At 42.0% G+C, this 19,853-nt stretch overlaps 1 protein-coding gene across 1 annotated transcript in view; it reads right to left on the bottom strand.

Moving 5' to 3' along the window:
- The window catches only part of T265_10681 (hypothetical protein), a gene marked incomplete at both ends in the record, with an annotated part of 100,422 nt that overhangs the window by 69,184 nt on the left and 11,385 nt on the right, over positions 1–19,853 (bottom strand). Inside the window, 12 exons of the mRNA XM_009177136.1 lie at positions 804–1,193; positions 1,290–1,319; positions 3,344–3,487; positions 3,586–3,759; positions 3,986–4,144; positions 6,058–6,176; positions 9,208–9,319; positions 11,143–11,229; positions 15,746–15,853; positions 17,205–17,339; positions 17,591–17,803; positions 18,828–19,032. Coding sequence (XP_009175400.1) covers positions 804–1,193; positions 1,290–1,319; positions 3,344–3,487; positions 3,586–3,759; positions 3,986–4,144; positions 6,058–6,176; positions 9,208–9,319; positions 11,143–11,229; positions 15,746–15,853; positions 17,205–17,339; positions 17,591–17,803; positions 18,828–19,032 — 1,876 coding nt within the window. The remainder of the gene's footprint in view (positions 1–803; positions 1,194–1,289; positions 1,320–3,343; positions 3,488–3,585; positions 3,760–3,985; positions 4,145–6,057; positions 6,177–9,207; positions 9,320–11,142; positions 11,230–15,745; positions 15,854–17,204; positions 17,340–17,590; positions 17,804–18,827; positions 19,033–19,853) is intronic.

Consider the following 19,853-nt stretch of genomic DNA (forward strand, 5'->3'; position numbering starts at 1 on the left):
TGTTAGGTGGCCAAACGGTTCAACCACGGGCCGGAGTGTCGAAAACTTATTGAGTTTCGTGAGATGCTGATAATTCCCAATATGGATAAACCAAACTGTTTAGTGCTTCTGGGCTTTTCAACATAGATTGGCTTTAATTAATGGAATAAATTTTATTGGAAAGTCACTAGATCTCCTTACACCACCACCCATGGTACCTGGGTTTGCACAGTCAACTATGCACTCAATTGATCTGATGAGTACCATTCAAGTATCAAAAGCGTCTTATACCATCCTAACACACTGTGAAGATAAGCGTCCTGTTTCAGTAGGTAAAAGTTCTCTTGACTAGCTAATAGCATAATAATTCAAGTCATTAATTTATTTTAACTGAGCAAAGATTCTAGCGAAGAAGTGTTGGTAGTGGCCGGGGTGTTCAGCTGCTTATCGGACGGACGTAGAGTATTTAAATGTAATTCATTGTCACAGACTCCTGGAGCAAGGTCGTCAGTGAGTCACGTAACCGGTCGCTATTCGTCCAGGCGAAAAGTGTCAATGAAGGAGAATCTAGTGTCTGATGCGCATTTATTAACGAGATTGTCTCTATCGCACGCCATAAAATGTTGAGAATTCGACTTAGCTAACACATTTCCTGACGCATTTGGATCTAATGATCTGTCATTCCACATCTCATGTAATCCTGTTTATTCGGACGATAGCAAGCTATGATCCTGTGCATTGAAAGATGATTGAGAAAACCGATAGAAACTGTTCTACTCATACGACTTCATGTAGATGCAATGTAACACTCTCGAAGAACTTACCTCTAGCACAATATCTGGTTCACTGAGCCACATGGCATCTAACTGATCTCTGATTGCCAACGAACTAGTGCTTATCCTTCTTGATGTATCAGAGGAATAGCTGACGCCAAAAGCCTGCATTGTTGGTGAGTTGAACCGCAAAATCACTGTCAGCTGACTTCGATAGGCGGTCAGCTGCTTGCCCAGGTAGTCTGTCGGGGCCGACCAGTAGTAACCTCTGTCTATAGGACGTAAACTGGCGGCACTGAGCCAAGACTCGACAATACGAACATCGGCTAACAAGAAACTGCTTTCACCTTCACCACCATTATCGTCCCGGTAGGATACTAGATACCCACTGTCCGTTGAAGTGCCGGGAAACAAAATGGACCAGCCATTGAGCGTTGAGACCTGAAAGGACGGGAACACGATCATTATGAACCACTGTCAATGTGGTCTAAAAATGGTTTACAGTCAGCTTACGTAATTAGTGTATGGAAGACTTACGGCACCAAGAAGCCCGTTTTGTTCAAGAGTCTGTTACCAAAAGAACAAGGCAGAAGAGTTAAAACATGAATCTTTTGTAAATATACACAGAAAAGGGCAACGGTGGAAAAAAAAAGTATCACAATATGTCCCACCCGAACCAAGGCGTCTGCTGTGCCAGTCACTCGGCTAAAAAATGCATGAATAAAACTGATAACAACAGAGCGCTTTCAAAAGATGTGAACTCGTTTGACAAAACTTTGCCAGGTTTGCTGCACCCCGGCGACTGTCATCTAAGATGCAGTTTAGTCCTCAATGCTGCTCACAGCTCATCAGAAACGGAGTGGAAGGGGTAGCAAAAATTATATTAAGTATGGAAGACCTCCTAAGTGAGAACTCGTTACCAAGGCTACTCTTTAGAAGGTAATGAACATTTCTCATTTGTCTGACCAATGAAAACACTGCATTTATGATTTGAACTCAAACACCAAAGCACCTAATTAGGCAGAGGTGGATGAATGGACTAGCCTCTCGCGACCGCAGATCAAACCCACACCAGCACCTCCAAACTATCTAGCCATCCAGGTGACTTTTCTAGTGAAGGAGTGGAGTAAATCAAATCTCTGTTCACAAAGTGAGTTCGTCGGGAACCTCTAAGCATAAATTTTAACTCACTTCTCCACTACGCTGCTGGTGGGTCACTGATATTGATTCCAAACTAGTGGTAAGAAACAAAATTACAAAACGAAATTTCGACCATTGTAGACGCCACTACGCTGTGGGTCACTGATATTGATTCCAAAGTAGTGGTAAGAAACAAAATTACAAAACGAAATTTCGACCATTGTAGACGGATACAAACCCATTTTGCATCCAGGTTACTCTCTCACGATCCAACCCAAAACTCACTAAGAGTTGTTCAAATCCAATGGTACTGAAGGTAAACACAGTGGAAAAGCTAGAATTGGTATAGGATTGAAGTTCCTATGTATTTAGCACGTTCTCTGATCAGCAGTTTGTCTCACCGATCAACCTGCTGTTTTGTGAAAAAGTAGCTGGTTTAACCAGCATTAATTTTAACTACCTGCTCCTATGGGCTGAAAGTTTGGAAAGCTCAGCCTCAGGCCATTCCGATGCCAATTTATGTGGCACTGTTTCAGTAGATTCACGCTAGGCATTTAATCTCGATCTGCGTTAGTTTGCTTATCACTCGTGTTGGAATGATCATGAATGGTTATCAAAAGCCCAGTGCCCTTTGAGTTTTCAGATAGCGTCCGCATCTGACCGAGTGGATGGTCTACACAAAGCACTCATCTTTTTTCAGATTCTGATCCATAAAGAAGCGCTTGGTAAGACATTATACACGATATAGAATTCTTCACGAAAACCCTAACGTGTAAAAATATGACAAATATATCAGTATTTCAGGAGCCAAAATGTAGAGTGTACACAGGTTTTCGTGGTCTAGTAGTTTATACCAACTATGATTTGGGATGCGACGTGATGTTTAGGAAACTGACGGCTCAGGTCGATGTGTGATGGCCAGTATGCACTGCTAGACCAGTGGTTAAACCCCGTTTTTGGTTTTACTGTACACAAACGAGTTTTCAAAAGAGCTAGATATCTAAGACTGTTCACCGGGCTTGTTCCCGCAAGATCGACAGCATAGTTAGTCACATTACATATCTTAGCTATAGCCACCTGCTGAACGGACGGAACACCCCAACTGGCTCTAACCTTCGAGATCAGGTATACCGTTCCTGGAATCCGAGGTGTGAATCTAGCTAAATACAAGAAATTCTGTGTATTATTAACTTTATAGTGACAGGTTACTTGAGATTCTGCGCGCTGAGGAGGGTTTTGTCAATAGAAATACTATTGACAACCTGAATCGACGATGACATTTCTGGACCTTTTTAACAGATTGGACAGCCTATATAGTGACCACAAACGCATCTGAAATTAGCAAGAGGTTTCATCAATGACCATGAAAGTTCACAAACAGCCTTTAAACTACTCACATAGATCCAACCTTTGTTTACCAACGAAGATTATTTTACAGCACACTGACTCACCAATGCAGTTATCGGGCTGATTCCATCGCACTTATCCGTCAAACCAGAACAGTAACACGGTTGACAACCTTCTGGGTTCTCCGCATCCAGATTGAAGTAGCCAGGTTGACACTCTCGACAGTATGAATCCGGGTTCACGTTAACCTAGAATAATCGTGGTGTATTGGTATTAGTAACGAGATTAGTATGGTATTAGTGTTTTGTACCGTGAATAATATATCCTTATTAACATTATCACTCACCTTGCAGTTGCACGGGGGTTCGCATCGGTAGCTCCCACCTCGAGAGCTTCCACGAACATCACATGTGCATGGCACACATTTGGACGGATCCATGTCTGAACGACGGTAACCTTCCGCACATTGGTCACACCGCTTCCCTGCGAAGCCCTCCTTACAGATACAATCACCTGGGTACTAGATTTTCAACGAGAAGGGCAGCAAATTATGAGCGGAGATGCAAAGAACAGCTAACCGATAACCTTTAAAGTCATAATACTAGCTTCTTTAATTATTTTGTTACATACGTGATGTAATACTTCCTCTGATCAACGAAGAAAAACAGTGTTAGTCTTCATCGTTAGTGGCAAACTGTCATTTCCAGTGAAACAAAACGAACAATCAATACAAGCAACCAACCCACCCGATTGGGAATTTCGCGTTCGTTCGAAACACAAACTCCAGTTGAACCTGCCGTGTCGCACTCACATTTCACACAAGGGTGGGGGGAATCCGGGCGCACGTGAAGAGGTCGGTAGTACCCGGGTTTGCAGCTCTCACAGTTGATTCCGGTCGTGTCCTCCTATGTTTGAAAAACAAGTGGAATTTATCGAGGAGGAGCCGTCGCATGTGATACGAGAAGCTATACACAGGCGCCTATGCAGCCATAAACGCAATGAGTAACGAAAAACTCTAAAACCAAAAATCCTCGAGTGACGAATGAATTTTTGGGTTGTTTTAAACGGGATTTTACACCTGTAGCATGTAAATGCCCGATTCAATTCCATACTCAAATAGATAAGTAGGCAAATGCCAAAAAGTAACTTTTGTCAATATCAGCTTTTCTTGCCATTCCTCGCTGTCGAATTCACTGAAAATTCACCCAACATAACAGGGATGTAAGTAAACCAGCGCTCCACAACTCAACAACAGGGAGAACAGCACTGTCAACTCTAGGGTCAATCAGATTTTCACTTTGAGCAAGAAGAAGCGGATTGATACCTCCGTTACCTAACGCTCATTTTTTTCCTTGGACGCCACATCTGAAACCAACGTACAATCAAAGGGTGGCCGATACTGAATGTTTAGAGCAATTGAAATGTCAGACTGATAGCCGATGAATCAGCTTGAATATCCGAGGTGGAGCGGGGTGAAAAACACCATTTGCACCTCGCTACGGACACGTAAATCCTCAATACTGAGGTGGGTTTGCCCTGAAATTTGCCAGGATTTTCAGTAACACATGGTGTCAGGGAGCACAATCCCAAACGTCACATCCACTGAACACATTGTTGGGGATACTAGTATTCTTAAAAACCGTTTAATTTTCGACTTATGGCCAATTTTATTTTCCGAAAATTTGAACCTTCAGACTTCGTACTTTCTTCGGCATGTTGCGCCTTAACCCGAGAAGGACCGCACTTCTTTCAAAAGCTCTCCTCAGAGGGCTCGGTCTTCGTTTCTCCGCAATCATAGTTGACGATTTGTGCGCCCATTCTCAAGTTGCTTATAGTCGTTGGTCGTACCCGTTCAGATACATAACACATATTCAGAGTCCCACTAGTTACACAGGTCGGGTCAACGACAGCTAGCTAGGAAGTGGTGACTTTAGAGACACAGCTGCCGGTATTTTCTGTTGTACGTAGTAACTTGGCGATATTAGGGAGCGTGGCCGGTGAAATTGCTTATAGTTTTTGCAATGTACTGACTTTCTAACTAAAATAGGGCACAACAGCCCGACCGGGAATGCTCTCACTCTACAGCCGCTACTCTTTTGGGCAATCCGGGGAAGCGGTATAAGAAGGGTTTATTGGATGAATTCATGGACAACCAGGTGGCAAATGAATGTGGTTCTCACAGTTGTAGAAGGAACTGTTTTATTTAAGCCCAAACTTCACCTGAGCTAACTGATAACACTACGAAGCGTCTATTAAACTGCAAATATTATACCTTGCGCAATGCGCAAAATTCGTCGCATTAAATTTAACCGAATTATGCTGTACGGAGAACCTACGTATTATGTAATGGTATGTCAAGTGGGGATATGTCTGAACGTCGTGAGGAAAACAACGTCAGGCAGCTGGAAATTTCAAGGGATGAAGCATACACCCAATAAAGAAACATCCTCGTAATTGCGTAGAGTATTTTCAGGGAATGATCCAGCCACCATATGCCTCGTTTGATTTTTGTCGAATGAGTTTCACAGACCGACGATGATCAGTAATCATGTCATGTGTTTTACCGCAAAACTGTCAGACGAGATAGTGATGTGATAAAAATGAAAACAGAGCTTCCTTTTCTCCTACCGGTCAAAATTTCTGTCTGAGAAACCTCACATACCCCACGGGCTACACGGCAGTTGTCCCCGGAATAGCTCTCCAAGTCAGTGATTTAATTTTAGCTGATCGTGCTATGAACTCCTCCTTGGCAGCTAATTGACGTATCTTTGGCCGTGTATTCAGACACAAACAGTTGCGTATCATAGAAGAGACTCACGCGACAGTCGACGCATACTCCACCTCCTTCAAATACACCATCCTTTCGCTGACTCAGACGCAGGTTGGCCACCGTTTGGTTGAACACACAGCTGTCTGCTTTTCCGTGACAGTTACACTCTGGAAAATTATAAACAGAATGGGCAGGACTGGTGCTAACACGTTGCGCTCAAATGGAAAGGCGCCTGAATGAACTACAGGAGTTCAAATTTTTTTAGTATTGCACCAATAGGGTGTTAAGAAACTGTAAGGTCCTTCCAGGTATGTTGAGTGTTCCCTCGCTGTTGAAGCCACAGTACGATGGATGGAAGAGAAATATCTATTTGCACGTTGTCGACAAACGTCAAAGTATACTGGGAACTCCCTAGCTTCAATGGCACCAATCGCGAAAAGGCCCTGAATATTTTGCGACTTAAAATATCCTTGAATTTTCTAGGCGTGACAGACCAAGTGAAAGTGAGGCCCAGAGTGCAATCAATAAACTTAGTTTCACTCACTGCTTGATGGTCATCATCCATATAACCAAGTCTTAACATTGCCCTGGGGTCATTGTTTTGCTCAGCGTACAGCAAAATGATTTTCACTTCTCCCTCTCGGACCATGAGATGCATCCCCTTTCCAAGATCTAGTGCGTAAACTATTTACTAAGTACGTCTCTACCTAATGGAATTCGTGTGTCCACATTCTACTAAGTGAGAACCTTTATTTCGCTTGCTGAATTTCAGATAATCACCTTGACAAATTCGCGATTGGTGAGCATTTTGTCATCTGTCATAACTTGTCCCAAGGAACCGCATTTACCAATTAACTCTCCTTCACTGTAATTTATCTTGTCTTATAGCTTCGCTAGGCAAGTGGACGGACGACAAGTCTGTTCTCTCTTTAGGGTATTCTACTGTTACCAAATCATAGCACCCTTATCAGGATCTCCCGCTAAACTCACTTAAATTTGAACCTTACCCCGATACGATCGGGCAAGGTGATGGTCACCTGTGTAGCTGAATATCACCAAGCCAAACTTTCAGCATTCAGGAATAGCAGTGATATAGATCCAAACACACGACAGTGCATCGAAACACGCTCTGAATGAATTTGAGGCAGAATGGAAAAACATACCACTTTGGAAGTTTAGATGACTAAAGACATAACTCAGTCTTTTTGAGGAATGTGGTTGGTTATTCTGAGGGATAACGCCTCAAAATATCTACGTTGTTTTGTGAAACCATCGCTGGAAAAACCGTATACCGGAAGAAGTTTGGGTGGCCTTCATAACCACATGAGAATTCTGTCTTCTACAAGTTCAGGATGTTATGTGTAATCAATACAGCGTCTGATGTAATCATTGCTACCGAAAGGATGAGAGAAACTTAGCGTACATTGTGTTTCAAAGCAGATCACGTATCCTCAAAACGAAGAGCACTTCTGACAAGAAACCTAGCTGATAGGTATACATAAAGCTTAAAAATACTCAAACTTTCAACCGAAACCTAGTCGAAGCATACTTATGAATAAAAGAAGACAAGGAGGAAAAAATTGCAAATTACCAAAATTTTCTGAGCACAGCATATCATGTGATATCTTTCTTTTCATCCACGTCTGTGACTAGTTCCAGCCCTGCCTGCCTAGCTAGAACTGATATTTTACAGGTGAGCACTCACTACTAATGAGCTAAACAGTAGACGAAAGCCACAGGTGATTTTGGCCGTGCTGAAGCCACAGCTAATGAGCAGTGCATGCATTATTCTCCCACATAAGATGAAAATCCCCACTGAGCTGACGATACCGCCATATCGCAACCCGCTTCGTCAGTTGATTCATCGATGTCTTTGCTAGAATACTTGCACAGGGACATGCCTCATGCCATACTTTCTGTGTGGGATTGGCACACTTAGACTGGTGCAACCCACACTAACTACCGTTGCTTTTTTTAGTAGTGGAGCGCAGTTTCCTCGCACGATACATTTTTTGTGGTTTACGATTCAAATCGTTAATTAACACGCCCTGGGTACAAAAGGTTGATGGCAATTATTCAAGTTACGCTACGCTGCACATCGTAACAGTTTGTGAGTCATGTATTTCAAAATATCAAGATTTACAGAACTTCGGGCTTTGAATATTGCTGAAGCAAAGGCAGGGATTGGACGCCACTGCTTTGGTTAGTATGAATCGCATCAGGCCAAGGGTTCAATCTGGGGGTTATTCGGAAATATATGTGCGTACTGTTTGTTCTTCATTGCAAAAGAAACTTTATGTGAGGGTGGTTAGTAGTTTGGTTACATTAGTCGAGAGAGCTCCCAGGCTAAACTATTGATGCATACCATGCATAATTTAGCAACATAAGTGAGCCCAAACAATCTCGAAATGTACTGGGTGAAACAAACCTCTTACACTGACGAGATGATGACAAACAGGACATATCATTACTTTCTCGTCTAATCATTATGTGAGTGCTCCATAACTACATCAGGTCTATGGATACAGCGTAAAATGCAGTATCTCAAATGATTGGCCTTGCTAGTAACCAGTACTGCTGCTCATCGGTGAACCTCATACGCTAGGTGTCACCAATAAATATAATATAATATACCTGTTATTATCCCCTGGATAAGTTAAAGCAGAAAGGCCCAAAAACAGAACTGCTTTAAAAGGGATATTCCGGATAAAAACGAAAGCATTTAAAGATTATGGAAACCAAAAATTGTTGGTTTGCATTAAATAAATTCATTTGTCCTGCAAATGTATTGATTCGGATCAGCATTTAAGGTGCGTAAACTTCAGACACTGTGAACGTAGCCACGGCTAAATGGCCAGCTAGTCATATACAAGTCAACGAGAGTTCTTCATAGTGATGACCATGTGCATCGCCTGTGTTTAGGACATATGCTATTCGACAGTGATAGATAACGTTGTAGGGTAATTTTGCTATGATATTCCCCCTGGAGAGTAGATCAGTTGTATGATGAACCAGAAAGTGATATATGGTTGATTCTGAGGAGAGAGGCCATTCTCTCGAGTTCCTCAAACGAAAAAACTCCGATCTGTCTCTCCTTATTGGAGGTGTTATCTCTGCAGAGTTCTTCCAGAGAAGGAGCACTGTATTAGAGAGTAAATGCTAGGCCAGATAGCACACACACAAGCATCAAAAGCTTACCTTCACAGACTCTTCCTGGGCGCCAGGGTTGTTGGTTGAACATTGGACAGCATGTCTCACAGTTGGTGCCACAAGTGTTGTGTTGACAAACACATACCGCCCTAGGGACTCCCTTCAAGAGAAAATTGAAGTCAGAATGGGTGGTGCACTAATAGTATGTGAATAGTGGACGTGATGCGTAGTATGGTTTGAATAATCTTTTAGCTGGTGGTTTAACATCAGGACAGTGTATCTCATGCTGACATATATACATATATATATATATATATTGAATATCGTCCTGACGCTGTTAGTTACTCATTTTTGTGAAAGTCTAGTGCGGAAACTGCGCTGAGTTACGTCTTTTCAGTTGCAAACACACGATTAGTCTACAACAAACAGATTCTTGCCTAGTGCACGTAATTACTTAACCTGAACATAAACGACTACTCTGAGTCTCGTCATACTTTCTCGGCATAGTCTAACACACAAACTAGATGTGAGTTATTCATATGCTTCCGACGATTTCCAGTGAGAATGACAGAGCTCCGCAGTGCTTTTTGGATTTGCAAGCTTAAAGGGATCCACTCTCCTATCCCACTTGCAATCACGTCCATCTTTCTTGTGACATCCGGGTTGACACTTTTTGATTATGCGAAACTTTATTTGTTAAATTGATTAGGTTTATGCATATATGTATATATGTCTGAATGTATAAATAAGGGCCCAATAACTAAGTACCAAAAAGGCTTCCTTTCCTCGAGTGGGTGTTTTCAATTTTATCTGTTCTTCTTAATAAGGAACTACCCCTGGTAAAATTCGGAACCCTCTGAAAGAGATTGGAAACCATTCGGTGATCCCGGCTTCGCCACTCCTCAACAGGAACCAATCTTCCAGAAACCACTGAACTACCTACACTACGTGGAATCACAATGGGATCCTGTTATCTTCTAGTGAGTGCAAAGGTAACCTAAAGCTCCGTTGGTCACTAGAGGTTTGCATTCATGCCAAATAAGCGTGGCGTATGGAGAACTAGGACCGTAGCTTTTGTGCACTGCAGCAAATCATAAGGAGTATGTTGAGATTTTCATTACTTGGGCAAGACGAAGTTAAGCACACTTCAAGTTATTAGTGAACTGAACGGGTCGATGATGACTTGGTTATTCGGTGGTTCATTCGGCTTTAAAGTTCAATGTCCTCAGATGCTGAAGTTGTAGGAAATGAAGCTTTTCTTTCCCTTAAAGTTAAAATGAAAACAGGTAGACTTCCCATACAAGACACATTACCCAACTGTCAATAACCAACCATAACTAAAGACAACCTATGAATTACTTATGGCTTCGTCGAAAACCATATAACTACTGGATGTTTTGCTTACGATTCTTGGAGAACAGTTAGCAGTTTGGATAGTATATCGCCGTTGAATACCAACCATGAGTTCGGTAACATTCTTAACCATAGTGACCGTGGGATACTCACCACCTCCTTCCGTAGTGACCGCTGAGAAAGGGGTATGGTTATGGTTTCTTCAAGGCAGGTTTTAAGATACGTCAACCTGTTGAAACCAAAGCTAAGTCTTTAAACATTTGACCGAAAACCGAGACTGACGCCGAAAGTGGACCAAGGTCAATATTGACAGTGCAACAAAGACCATTTTCGCTAGCCATTTCGAAACAGCTGAGGGTCCTGATTCGGGAATTTAAGACATGGAATTTCGTCACCTGATATGAAGAGAAATGCCCATATAACGTTAAACGAATATAAGGGTGTTTCGACCATCACTGAGATCCTCACTGGTGCACCAACCTTGACTAACATAGTATAGCAGTGTGCTTTCAAAACTCTCTCCATTAACTGTCCTCGGCTTTCGATAAAGTAATGGAGCATCAAAGAAAATGAATATTAATTTACGAATCCTCGTAACGTAAACGGTAACAGTTTAAAAGATCGACTTACGTCTACTACTCGCTGTTCACAACGATTTGCATGGCTGTTACAAATGCATTTTCCACCAACTTTGATGGTCCGAATAGAATAGTAGTACTGAAAGTGTTGGAAAAGATTAAAACCAGAAAAAACATACAAAGGAATTAAAATCAGTTCTTTTAGAATTTAAGGGGTTAATGTTGCTATTTAGATCAATAATTCATGATGCTGCCCGGCCAACCTCTCCCAGTAGAAACCTATTCGAAGGAAGACTGTCCTTCAAAAGCGTCCATGAGAGCTTTCCTCAACAGGCATGGCTCCATTTTAAAGATCAGCTCTCCAAGCTAGACCAAATGTCTGCATTTCTCACCGTGAGCATCCTTTCCCAAGCCTGATTTATTATGTTTAGGTACAAGAATTTGAAAACCCAATGGTGATTGTTTCTTCTGTCGTTACTTGAGAGTATACAGTTCCAAAATGACAAGCTAATAATCTTGTATGAAAAAACACCCCAAAGGAACGCCAGAATCGGTCACCGTCTGGAGATGACCTTAGAAACTAAACATTTGCTTTGTTTTTTGTAAACTTTTATGGCCATGATGTTTACTTTTGGCCAATTCCAAAACGTTTTTTCAAAAGAACTTGTCCAGTATGCTAAGATAGCCTTCCCCAGAGGCACTACATCATAACTAGTTGCTTCAAAAAATCTTAGATTCACTCAACAGTTTGGGTTGTGTAAATCCCCAAGTTTAAATCGGTTGAGTCATCAGCATGCTGACAGACATTTTCATTCCATCGTCGCGGTCAGAATTTCGTCCGTTTCGACAAAAATTTGGAACCTACGTCTTCTTCCCTGATTATCAAGCAAATTGAAATTCATCTTGTTTGTCCATTTCAGTGTTTAGAAACAGGTCAGAGATTGCCTTGCAGCCTAGCATGTGCAATCCACAACTAATCTCGTCCGAGAAAACGGATGTTGGCTTTACGTCTGTAGGATACAGACAATAACATGCTAGGAGTTCCTCATTGATGTTCTAGCCCTACAAAATGCACAATCTTGGGTGCTCAGTAGTTATGGGAACATTATAAAATTGGTCATGCGAGTGGAAGAGCTATGATTAGAAGGAAGTGAAAGTTCTGAAACGTTTTGTTGATAATTTATTCATGACCGGGTGGCATTTTCTCGATAGGAGCCTAGATGAGGAGTTTTCCGCACACGCTGACAGAAGAAATTGTAGAATTGAAAATCGATTGATATTAGAGGGGTGTCTTTGTGCGAGAGGATTTATATTGGGGCCAGTTATCAGATTATCCTAATAATTCACTTTTGTACTCTGCTACATGTGTAGCAGACTGATGTCGATATATTAGACTAAAACTACACTTACACGATGAGTCGAAAGTTTGTAAAGGCCCCTTTGATGAAGATGTAGTTTTACCTGGACAACAACTGCTGACATAAGAATGATTCTGTCATACACAATTTTTCACTAAAAGAAAACAACTGGTCAAGAACATCCATAACCCACTTTATAAGTACCATCGAAATCGAGTGTTCTCTGTTTTATTGTCGTTTCTTCTATGCGGCAACTTAGGCTTGCCTCATTCGGTTGCAATGTTGGATTAAGCTGGAAAATTCAGCTTTCGATCATCCGTAAGTTTTCGATTTGCGCGGTTCTGTAACCCAGCTTCAGGATTCTAGTTAACAAAGTTTAATTTCTCTTCTACTCGTTTTTTGGTTGATATCAGTCCCCAACTTGGGTTCCAGTTATAATTATCACAAAGATGACCCATCATTAGGAAGATCACCTAAGATAACAAACGTAAATTCGTCTCTGAGACAAACAGAAACAGGAAATGCGAACTTAAAAGTTGACCCGGAATATTCCATAGACCAGCTGTAAGAATCGTATCTGTACACCTTTCGGTATGTTGTTCTGTTGGCTCCTCCCCGTTTGTTTATGTACCGAGTATGTTTGGTCCTGGCCTAATGGCAGGCGACCTAGTTGTGTAAGCACAAACCCGGAAAGCCGGTTAACAATGAATATCCGATTACTCTTCGCGTGTGTGCTGCATGGACTGATGAGAACAAGGCACACGCAGATGGCAATTTCTGCACAAGTCGTGTTGCGCGTGTGTGTGGTGTAAGGTAATTCGCTACACATTTGGCATGGTGCCTGGTCTCACCCGAGGGACGTGACTCTGTGTAAGGATGTTTCACATCTCTTTCTGTCAGTCTAAATTAAATTTGGTGTGTGCAGTCCGTTTGTTTACACAGGATCAGTGATACAAACATTCTCTGCATGTGTATGTGTGCGTGTGTGTATGTGCGTTTGATACCCTCCACCATAGCCACCAGCATTCTTGGTACCGTCGGTCTCGTTTTCAGGATACTCTAGGTTGGCTCGATCGGAACGCGAACAGTTTACGTACAGTGGTAGAGGTTGCAGTGTTGTTTAACTTGGTCCATCGGCGAGTCTATGGTCAAAGTTTTTGTATGCATGAACCCGATTCAGTGGTTAATCAGGTCGGCATTGGTCTATCTAACCCCAGCTTGTAACTGTTGGTCACGGTGGCAATTTTTCTGGCTAGAGAGGAGCCGATCATAATATTTTACTCACGAAAACACGATGGTTGCAGAGTTGCGCTGAATTTCACGGTGATTAGACCGCCCCAGATGGGTACACTTTGATAACTTCAGAACGTTTGAAGTTCAGGTGCATGAATGACAGAAGACAAGCCTGAATATGGATCCGTCCAACTGATCTGCTTATCGGACCGGTCCTATAACAACCGAACTACTGAAGATGCTTGCTCTAGGTTACACTCATGAACGCGAACTTCCTACGATACTGACCACACATACTAATAGTCCGTATCTCTCAGCAGCACTTGCGACAAATGTTGATATGGTCCATCTACACAAAAGAAGTTGGTGCGAGTTGTGTTAGAATGGGAGAGAATTTAGAGCCAATTATCACTGAAGCAGCATCTGTCCTACAAACAAAAAGCAGTTGGGTTGAATTTAACATCGGAAGGCTGTTCGGTTCGTGCTCGAGGTATCGTTCATTTTTTAGTATCACAGTCACAAACGTTGAAATTCAAGCAGAAGTTGGGGAATATGCAGAGGGACATGTAAAAGAGAAAAAATCTCTAGACGTGGGGAGTTTTACTCGTGGATTAGGCCGGTGTATGGCTTTAAACAATATGCATGAAATAGCTCATCCGCTCCAGCTAAGACGTCAGATAACATATCAGGCATTTCAATTTCAAATGCTGATTTCAAGCGAAACCTTTTCTTGTGTTGATGAAAATAGCCTTGCACGTTCCAATCATCAGAGCAATTTACTGACATGAGATTGATGGGGATTTGATGAGGACCAACATAAGGTCAAATGACTGATGTGCAGTTTTCAGGCGGTAACTCAAGACTGCTCTTCTCACTCCTGCTTGCTACATGACCTAAAGCTGTTATCTGTCACTTTTGTATAGGTGGCTGATGAGCCACGCAAACTTTGATGTTAGCCAGTCCTGGAACCATACGGCGAAGAAACAGTGCGGTGAAACCATCTTAACTTTTCAACCAGCACTCAGGTCAAACAGCTGAGTTCACTCTCAACACGGCATTGTTAGCCGTTTTTCCTACTAGACTCGGTTAAAAGGTTAGTTTAAACAGACAGTAGTCTTAGGGACGTCAGACATTTACAATGTGTGATTGAGCGGTGAAAGCTGGATTGGGCAACTCTACCGATGAATCATCTGTCGTAGTCACTTACACTTACCTCATTCAATTACCATCATTCTTCTCTGTTAGTAAAATGATAACGATAGCAGATCAATGAGACTTACGGCTCATTTGCACTATTACGTGTCCCATCCACAGTCTTGTAGAACTGTTGCCCATTTGTGGTGTATCCTCTGCTCATTGTGAAAACATACCATGTACGAAAAATGTAGTCGGATTTTTGTTTGCCGGTGGCAGTAAATTTTGATGTAGTTGGTTTAGATTGCACCTTCATGTACAAAAATCTCCCCGGGAAGAGAACGCAAATATAGTTCATTTACTGCAACAGGCTTTGCCAACAAGTCTCTGCGTAGCCCCGGAAACTCTGATAGTTCACACCTACCGTGAGATAAGCCCCCGAATTCTTCTACTGGATTGATTCATTGACATTTAGTAGTTTTATTCAGTTTAGGGTTAGTGGATATAAGACGATAATTTCCTCGATAGCTTTTTGGCTGGTTCAAACAAATCATTGATGACCTTGAGGAAAGTATGTACCAAAGTATGTACCACCAAAAATCGCTTGAATTAATGTTTTTCTGGTCAACTGACCAAAAACATGTAAATACTTATCTACTACGGCATTCTAAACGTCCGTATCTACAAGTGAGACCCCTCCTGAAAGAATCCTTACCCGAAGCACCACCCTTAAGCCATAACCTATGGTGCATTCCATACGATGCAAGTTCGGTTCCCGTAGACGGCAAATGCTTCCATCAACAGGGCCTTCATGATTGGCATAGAGCAACTTTGTTGCAACGGTCAGTACTACTACTTCTGCCAACAGCAGTGCTGGTTTGGCTTTAAACAATAAGCTGACATTTTACAAAGGCAGGCAAAACAACGTACGCGGTTGTAAACTGAGCTGTCCAGTTGATTCGGCATGGCCATCCAATCTCCAGAAAGTGTCTGCAGCTTTTGAAACCGTAGCCGTACATAGCGGGCAGACAAAAAATCCTGAGGGGATGTATAAACTGCATGGTATAGGAATCATGTAGGAAGTTAGGGTGTGCAGTCGTACCTGAACCTGTTCACTGAAGATTAGACGTTTCTATAAGCGTTACATACTACAGGAAATATAGAAAATCACAATCTAAATAGATCTTTATCCAGCTTTTTGATACCAAGCAAAAAAACTCGTGTATTTGAATTTCCATATGATAAACTTGCAAACTTTATAGATTAGTTCCTTTATTTTCCCAGGCTTTTAAAAAGTAACCGCGTAACTCCATGATGACTTAGTTGATCTAGTAAATTTCATGCTTACATCAAACGTTCCACTTATTTGAAATAATGCACAAGCTGTCCATTTTATATCTTCGGGATTCGTCGCTAATGCAGTAAGAATATCGTTCAAAGTATTAGCATTACAGAAATCATGTGTCTTCACAGTCAAATTTTTCCAACAAGGCCATTAGGCTCCATTCTTTCCATGCAAGATAACTTTGCAGTCAATGTGGATGGCCAGTTGCCCGAGGCGTAGATCAGTGGATACGGCAGTGACACTTGATTTGCTACGTAGACTGCATTCCAGAATGGTTACCTCCAGTTGTTCCAACCATAATTAAATGGTTACTGCAAACGTTTTAGCAGTCCATCATGGGGTTCGCTTTTTTTCTTCTGGTTAGTCTAGCTGTCAAATTTCTAACAACCTTATATTCTACCTGCATTTGCACTTTATTACTCCTCTGAGCTCATTATGGACTGAATCGGTACACAGTATTCAGAATTATGCAAGTCCAAGCATCGGATGAATTCCGATGACAAAATCACTTGATCTTTGTTCACAGTAATGGAAGTCAGTACATCCAACACATTTATTTCTGAGTCAGAGCCTGCCCAATACAATCATCCTAAGGACGGCAATATCACCAAACGTATGGTTGGTGGACTAACGCCAAGTTATTTAGTATCATATACACCGCTATTTAATAGATGGTTACTGTACAGTTTGCATAGTTCTATGCTAGGAGAGTGAATGCTTGCTAGAGAATACCGGTGTTTCGATGATATCCAATAAAATCTTGTCTGTGCCAGTTGTTATGCCATCAGGTTAACGCCGGTTGATGACGTGTAACAGACCTCTGAATATTCGCCTACCGATCTTAGTCACTCAGGTCTATATCGGTGACAGAGGCTTGCATACACCATCACATCTGACTCCGCTGGTGTGTGAAGGCGGTGGCTACCGTGGCTTGGCCACAATAGATCGAACACCAGTCATTCGCATAAAGTCAGTTGAATTTAACCAAAGGACTCATATGGAAACTGACGGTGGGAGAAAAAGGGCACGCGACAAAAGACTTACAATCAGTTTCGGTGAAACAGCACGTTCAAGTCCCAGTGTTGTCGAAATTGTGGAAGCCCGGTCGAGTGACAGAGTAACAATAATTTCACCAGATTGCAGAGCTTGCGGCTGGCTGTAGTACGTAGTACAGTAAACCTGAAAATTGGAGGTGCACATTTTTCATGACTTGTAGGACTGTACTACTGGCATTCGCGATTGCGTAAGTGTAGTGAACTGATGAACATTTTACGTTTACACCTCAACAACCGCAAAGTTTAAGTGACATCAGATGACAAAGCTTGTACGCCCAATTCAAGATAAAGAGGTAAGGATACCTGATTGCAAGATCAGTGAGGGTTTTTGGTAAACACCAGTCCTGTAGTAAACACTGGAATACCGCTACTTACTTCATCATCTTCCAACTTCCAAGGCCTTGGACCACTGGTTACCGTCAGTGCTCCTTCCAACAATGGTTCGTACAGTCGTTTGCAGTCATACTCACTTTCCGCAAAAAACACCCACGGCTTATAATTTTGGCCATCCAGAGAACGTTCCAAAATCCAGTTGGCTGGTCTCGGACTGTCACCCATCCGGAGCAGAACATACACAATTTGGTACACCTGAAAAAACGAGCAGAAATTATGCACCGAAACTCTCCCAAAGATTCATGAAAACCAGCGAGTGACAAATTTACTTACTGGAAGCCAGGGAGACATCCCTGGACTAGGTCTTTCACAGAGTTGAGGAATCAGTCCCTGTTGACGACTCATCATTCCGCCTTGGAGCAGTAAAAAACACCGGTGTACGTTATCGTACGCATGTACTTATAAGCAGCTGAACTGATTTCTAAGCTTCACCTAGTGACATTCCAACTGGCCTAATAAGAAAATGTCTTTCTTTAGAACAAACTAAGAAACGGTACACGTACTGACTGACGTTTAGGATCCGTATTGAGTAAAAACAAATCTTGTTGCCTAGTAGTGATAGCGGTACAGTAGTATAGTACATTACCAAGGTGAACATATGGTCAAAACCGTTAGGGGCAGAACCAACGGTACGTGGATTCTACTGAAATCGCGAAGTCACAGGGACAAGAGATCACAGCTACAATGACCTAGGTAAATTTCCAACTCGTAATTCCCAAGTACGCACGTCAAGGCTCAGTAGAATTTCAACTAATTAGGACACTTTCCTTCATTGCCGAAACAATAGCCGATCGTTTCCAGCATGGACCTATGATTAACCTCATTATTCTGAGCCACAAAATTTTCACAAAAATGCGCTGCTTTGTTTACGGAAACCAAAAAAATCAAGCCAGGGTTGCTAGAAAGCAAATTAATCACCGGAGCCCTGTGCATTAGGGTAATATAAAAGAACAGCCCAGAAGTCTCTATCTTCAACCACAGAACAGCCTCTCATTGGGTTCCCCAACCAAGGCCTATTAGACTGCTGCTCCTAGAGTCAGTCAATTGCAACAACTTTCCAATTCAAATAAAGTGTGATTACGATATGAAAGATGCGTTAGCTGAAGACATGAACATAAAATCTGACGTTTCCGTTATTGCCGTATTGACTGGGTTGATTCAAGACTAAAGAAAAGAAACACTCTTTACGTGCCTGTTTAAAATCCATTGTGATTGTGACAGCGTGGTACTTGAGGCCCTCGGCCAAGGAAGGACTTTGCCACCACAAATGGGGTTCACCACTGCGGACAAACTCAATCGGATGACGTAGAGATTCATTGCGTGCGTCACAAAAGCTGCATTGAACCCACTGTCCGCTTGGATCCCGGTAAGATCTTGGTTGCTGCTGGAAATACGTCATCACCTGACGTCTGTCGCGCTCCAGGCTAATGATAAAAAAGAAAACAATAAATAATTTTCAAAGTAATTAAACGTCGGTGGTCAAAAGTTATTAGTTTAAAAGACTTGTAAGCAGACGCCTGTTTGGCAACTCTTGTGCAATGAAGCCTTTGCACCCTTTCTCCGAGATGCAGCTGTTCCCTCTATTAGGACTGCCTGATGGAACTGATCAACACAGTCCCATTTTGAAGGCACAGTAAAGGGCCGTAACGGCCAACGAAAGTCAATCAACGATGTTTCTCTTAAAGATAGTCTTTCATGGGAATTATATTTATAAAAATAAAACAACTGTGTGAAATTATTTTTGATTTAGTGGAACACCAACACAAGGTAACATCTATCCCGTCACAACTGCATATATGCACAAATTTCTCCAGTAAAACACCACGAAGGAACAAGTTGAATGAGACATGGAGCACTGCATCGCGGATGAGCCGAAATTTTCGAAGTATCCACATATAGTTACCTTCTTACTTGACGACTTTATGGATGACGGATACTAAACTCGGTTTGGTGTTGCTCTCATTACTTCGCCCAGAGACACTGAAAGATGGTAGTTTTAATGAGTGAATATATTCCTAGCAACTTCGAAAATCGATAAATTTTCATGTTTTCAAGGTATCCACCAAATTTGTTTCAAGAGACAAGAGCGGATAACTAGGTGGAGTTTCCCCTAGGCGGAAATTAAGGTAGTAACCGCGTTTAGCCGTTTTGGTTTGCACTAAACTGTGTTGCACATTTTTTTCTGATCTTATTTGAAGCTCCTGGTTGTCGGGTTCTGATTCAGAATCAATCACAATATTCTTCA

This window comes from Opisthorchis viverrini (assembly GCF_000715545.1).
Source record: "Opisthorchis viverrini unplaced genomic scaffold opera_v5_393, whole genome shotgun sequence".
Taxonomy (NCBI): Eukaryota; Metazoa; Platyhelminthes; class Trematoda; order Opisthorchiida; family Opisthorchiidae; genus Opisthorchis; species Opisthorchis viverrini.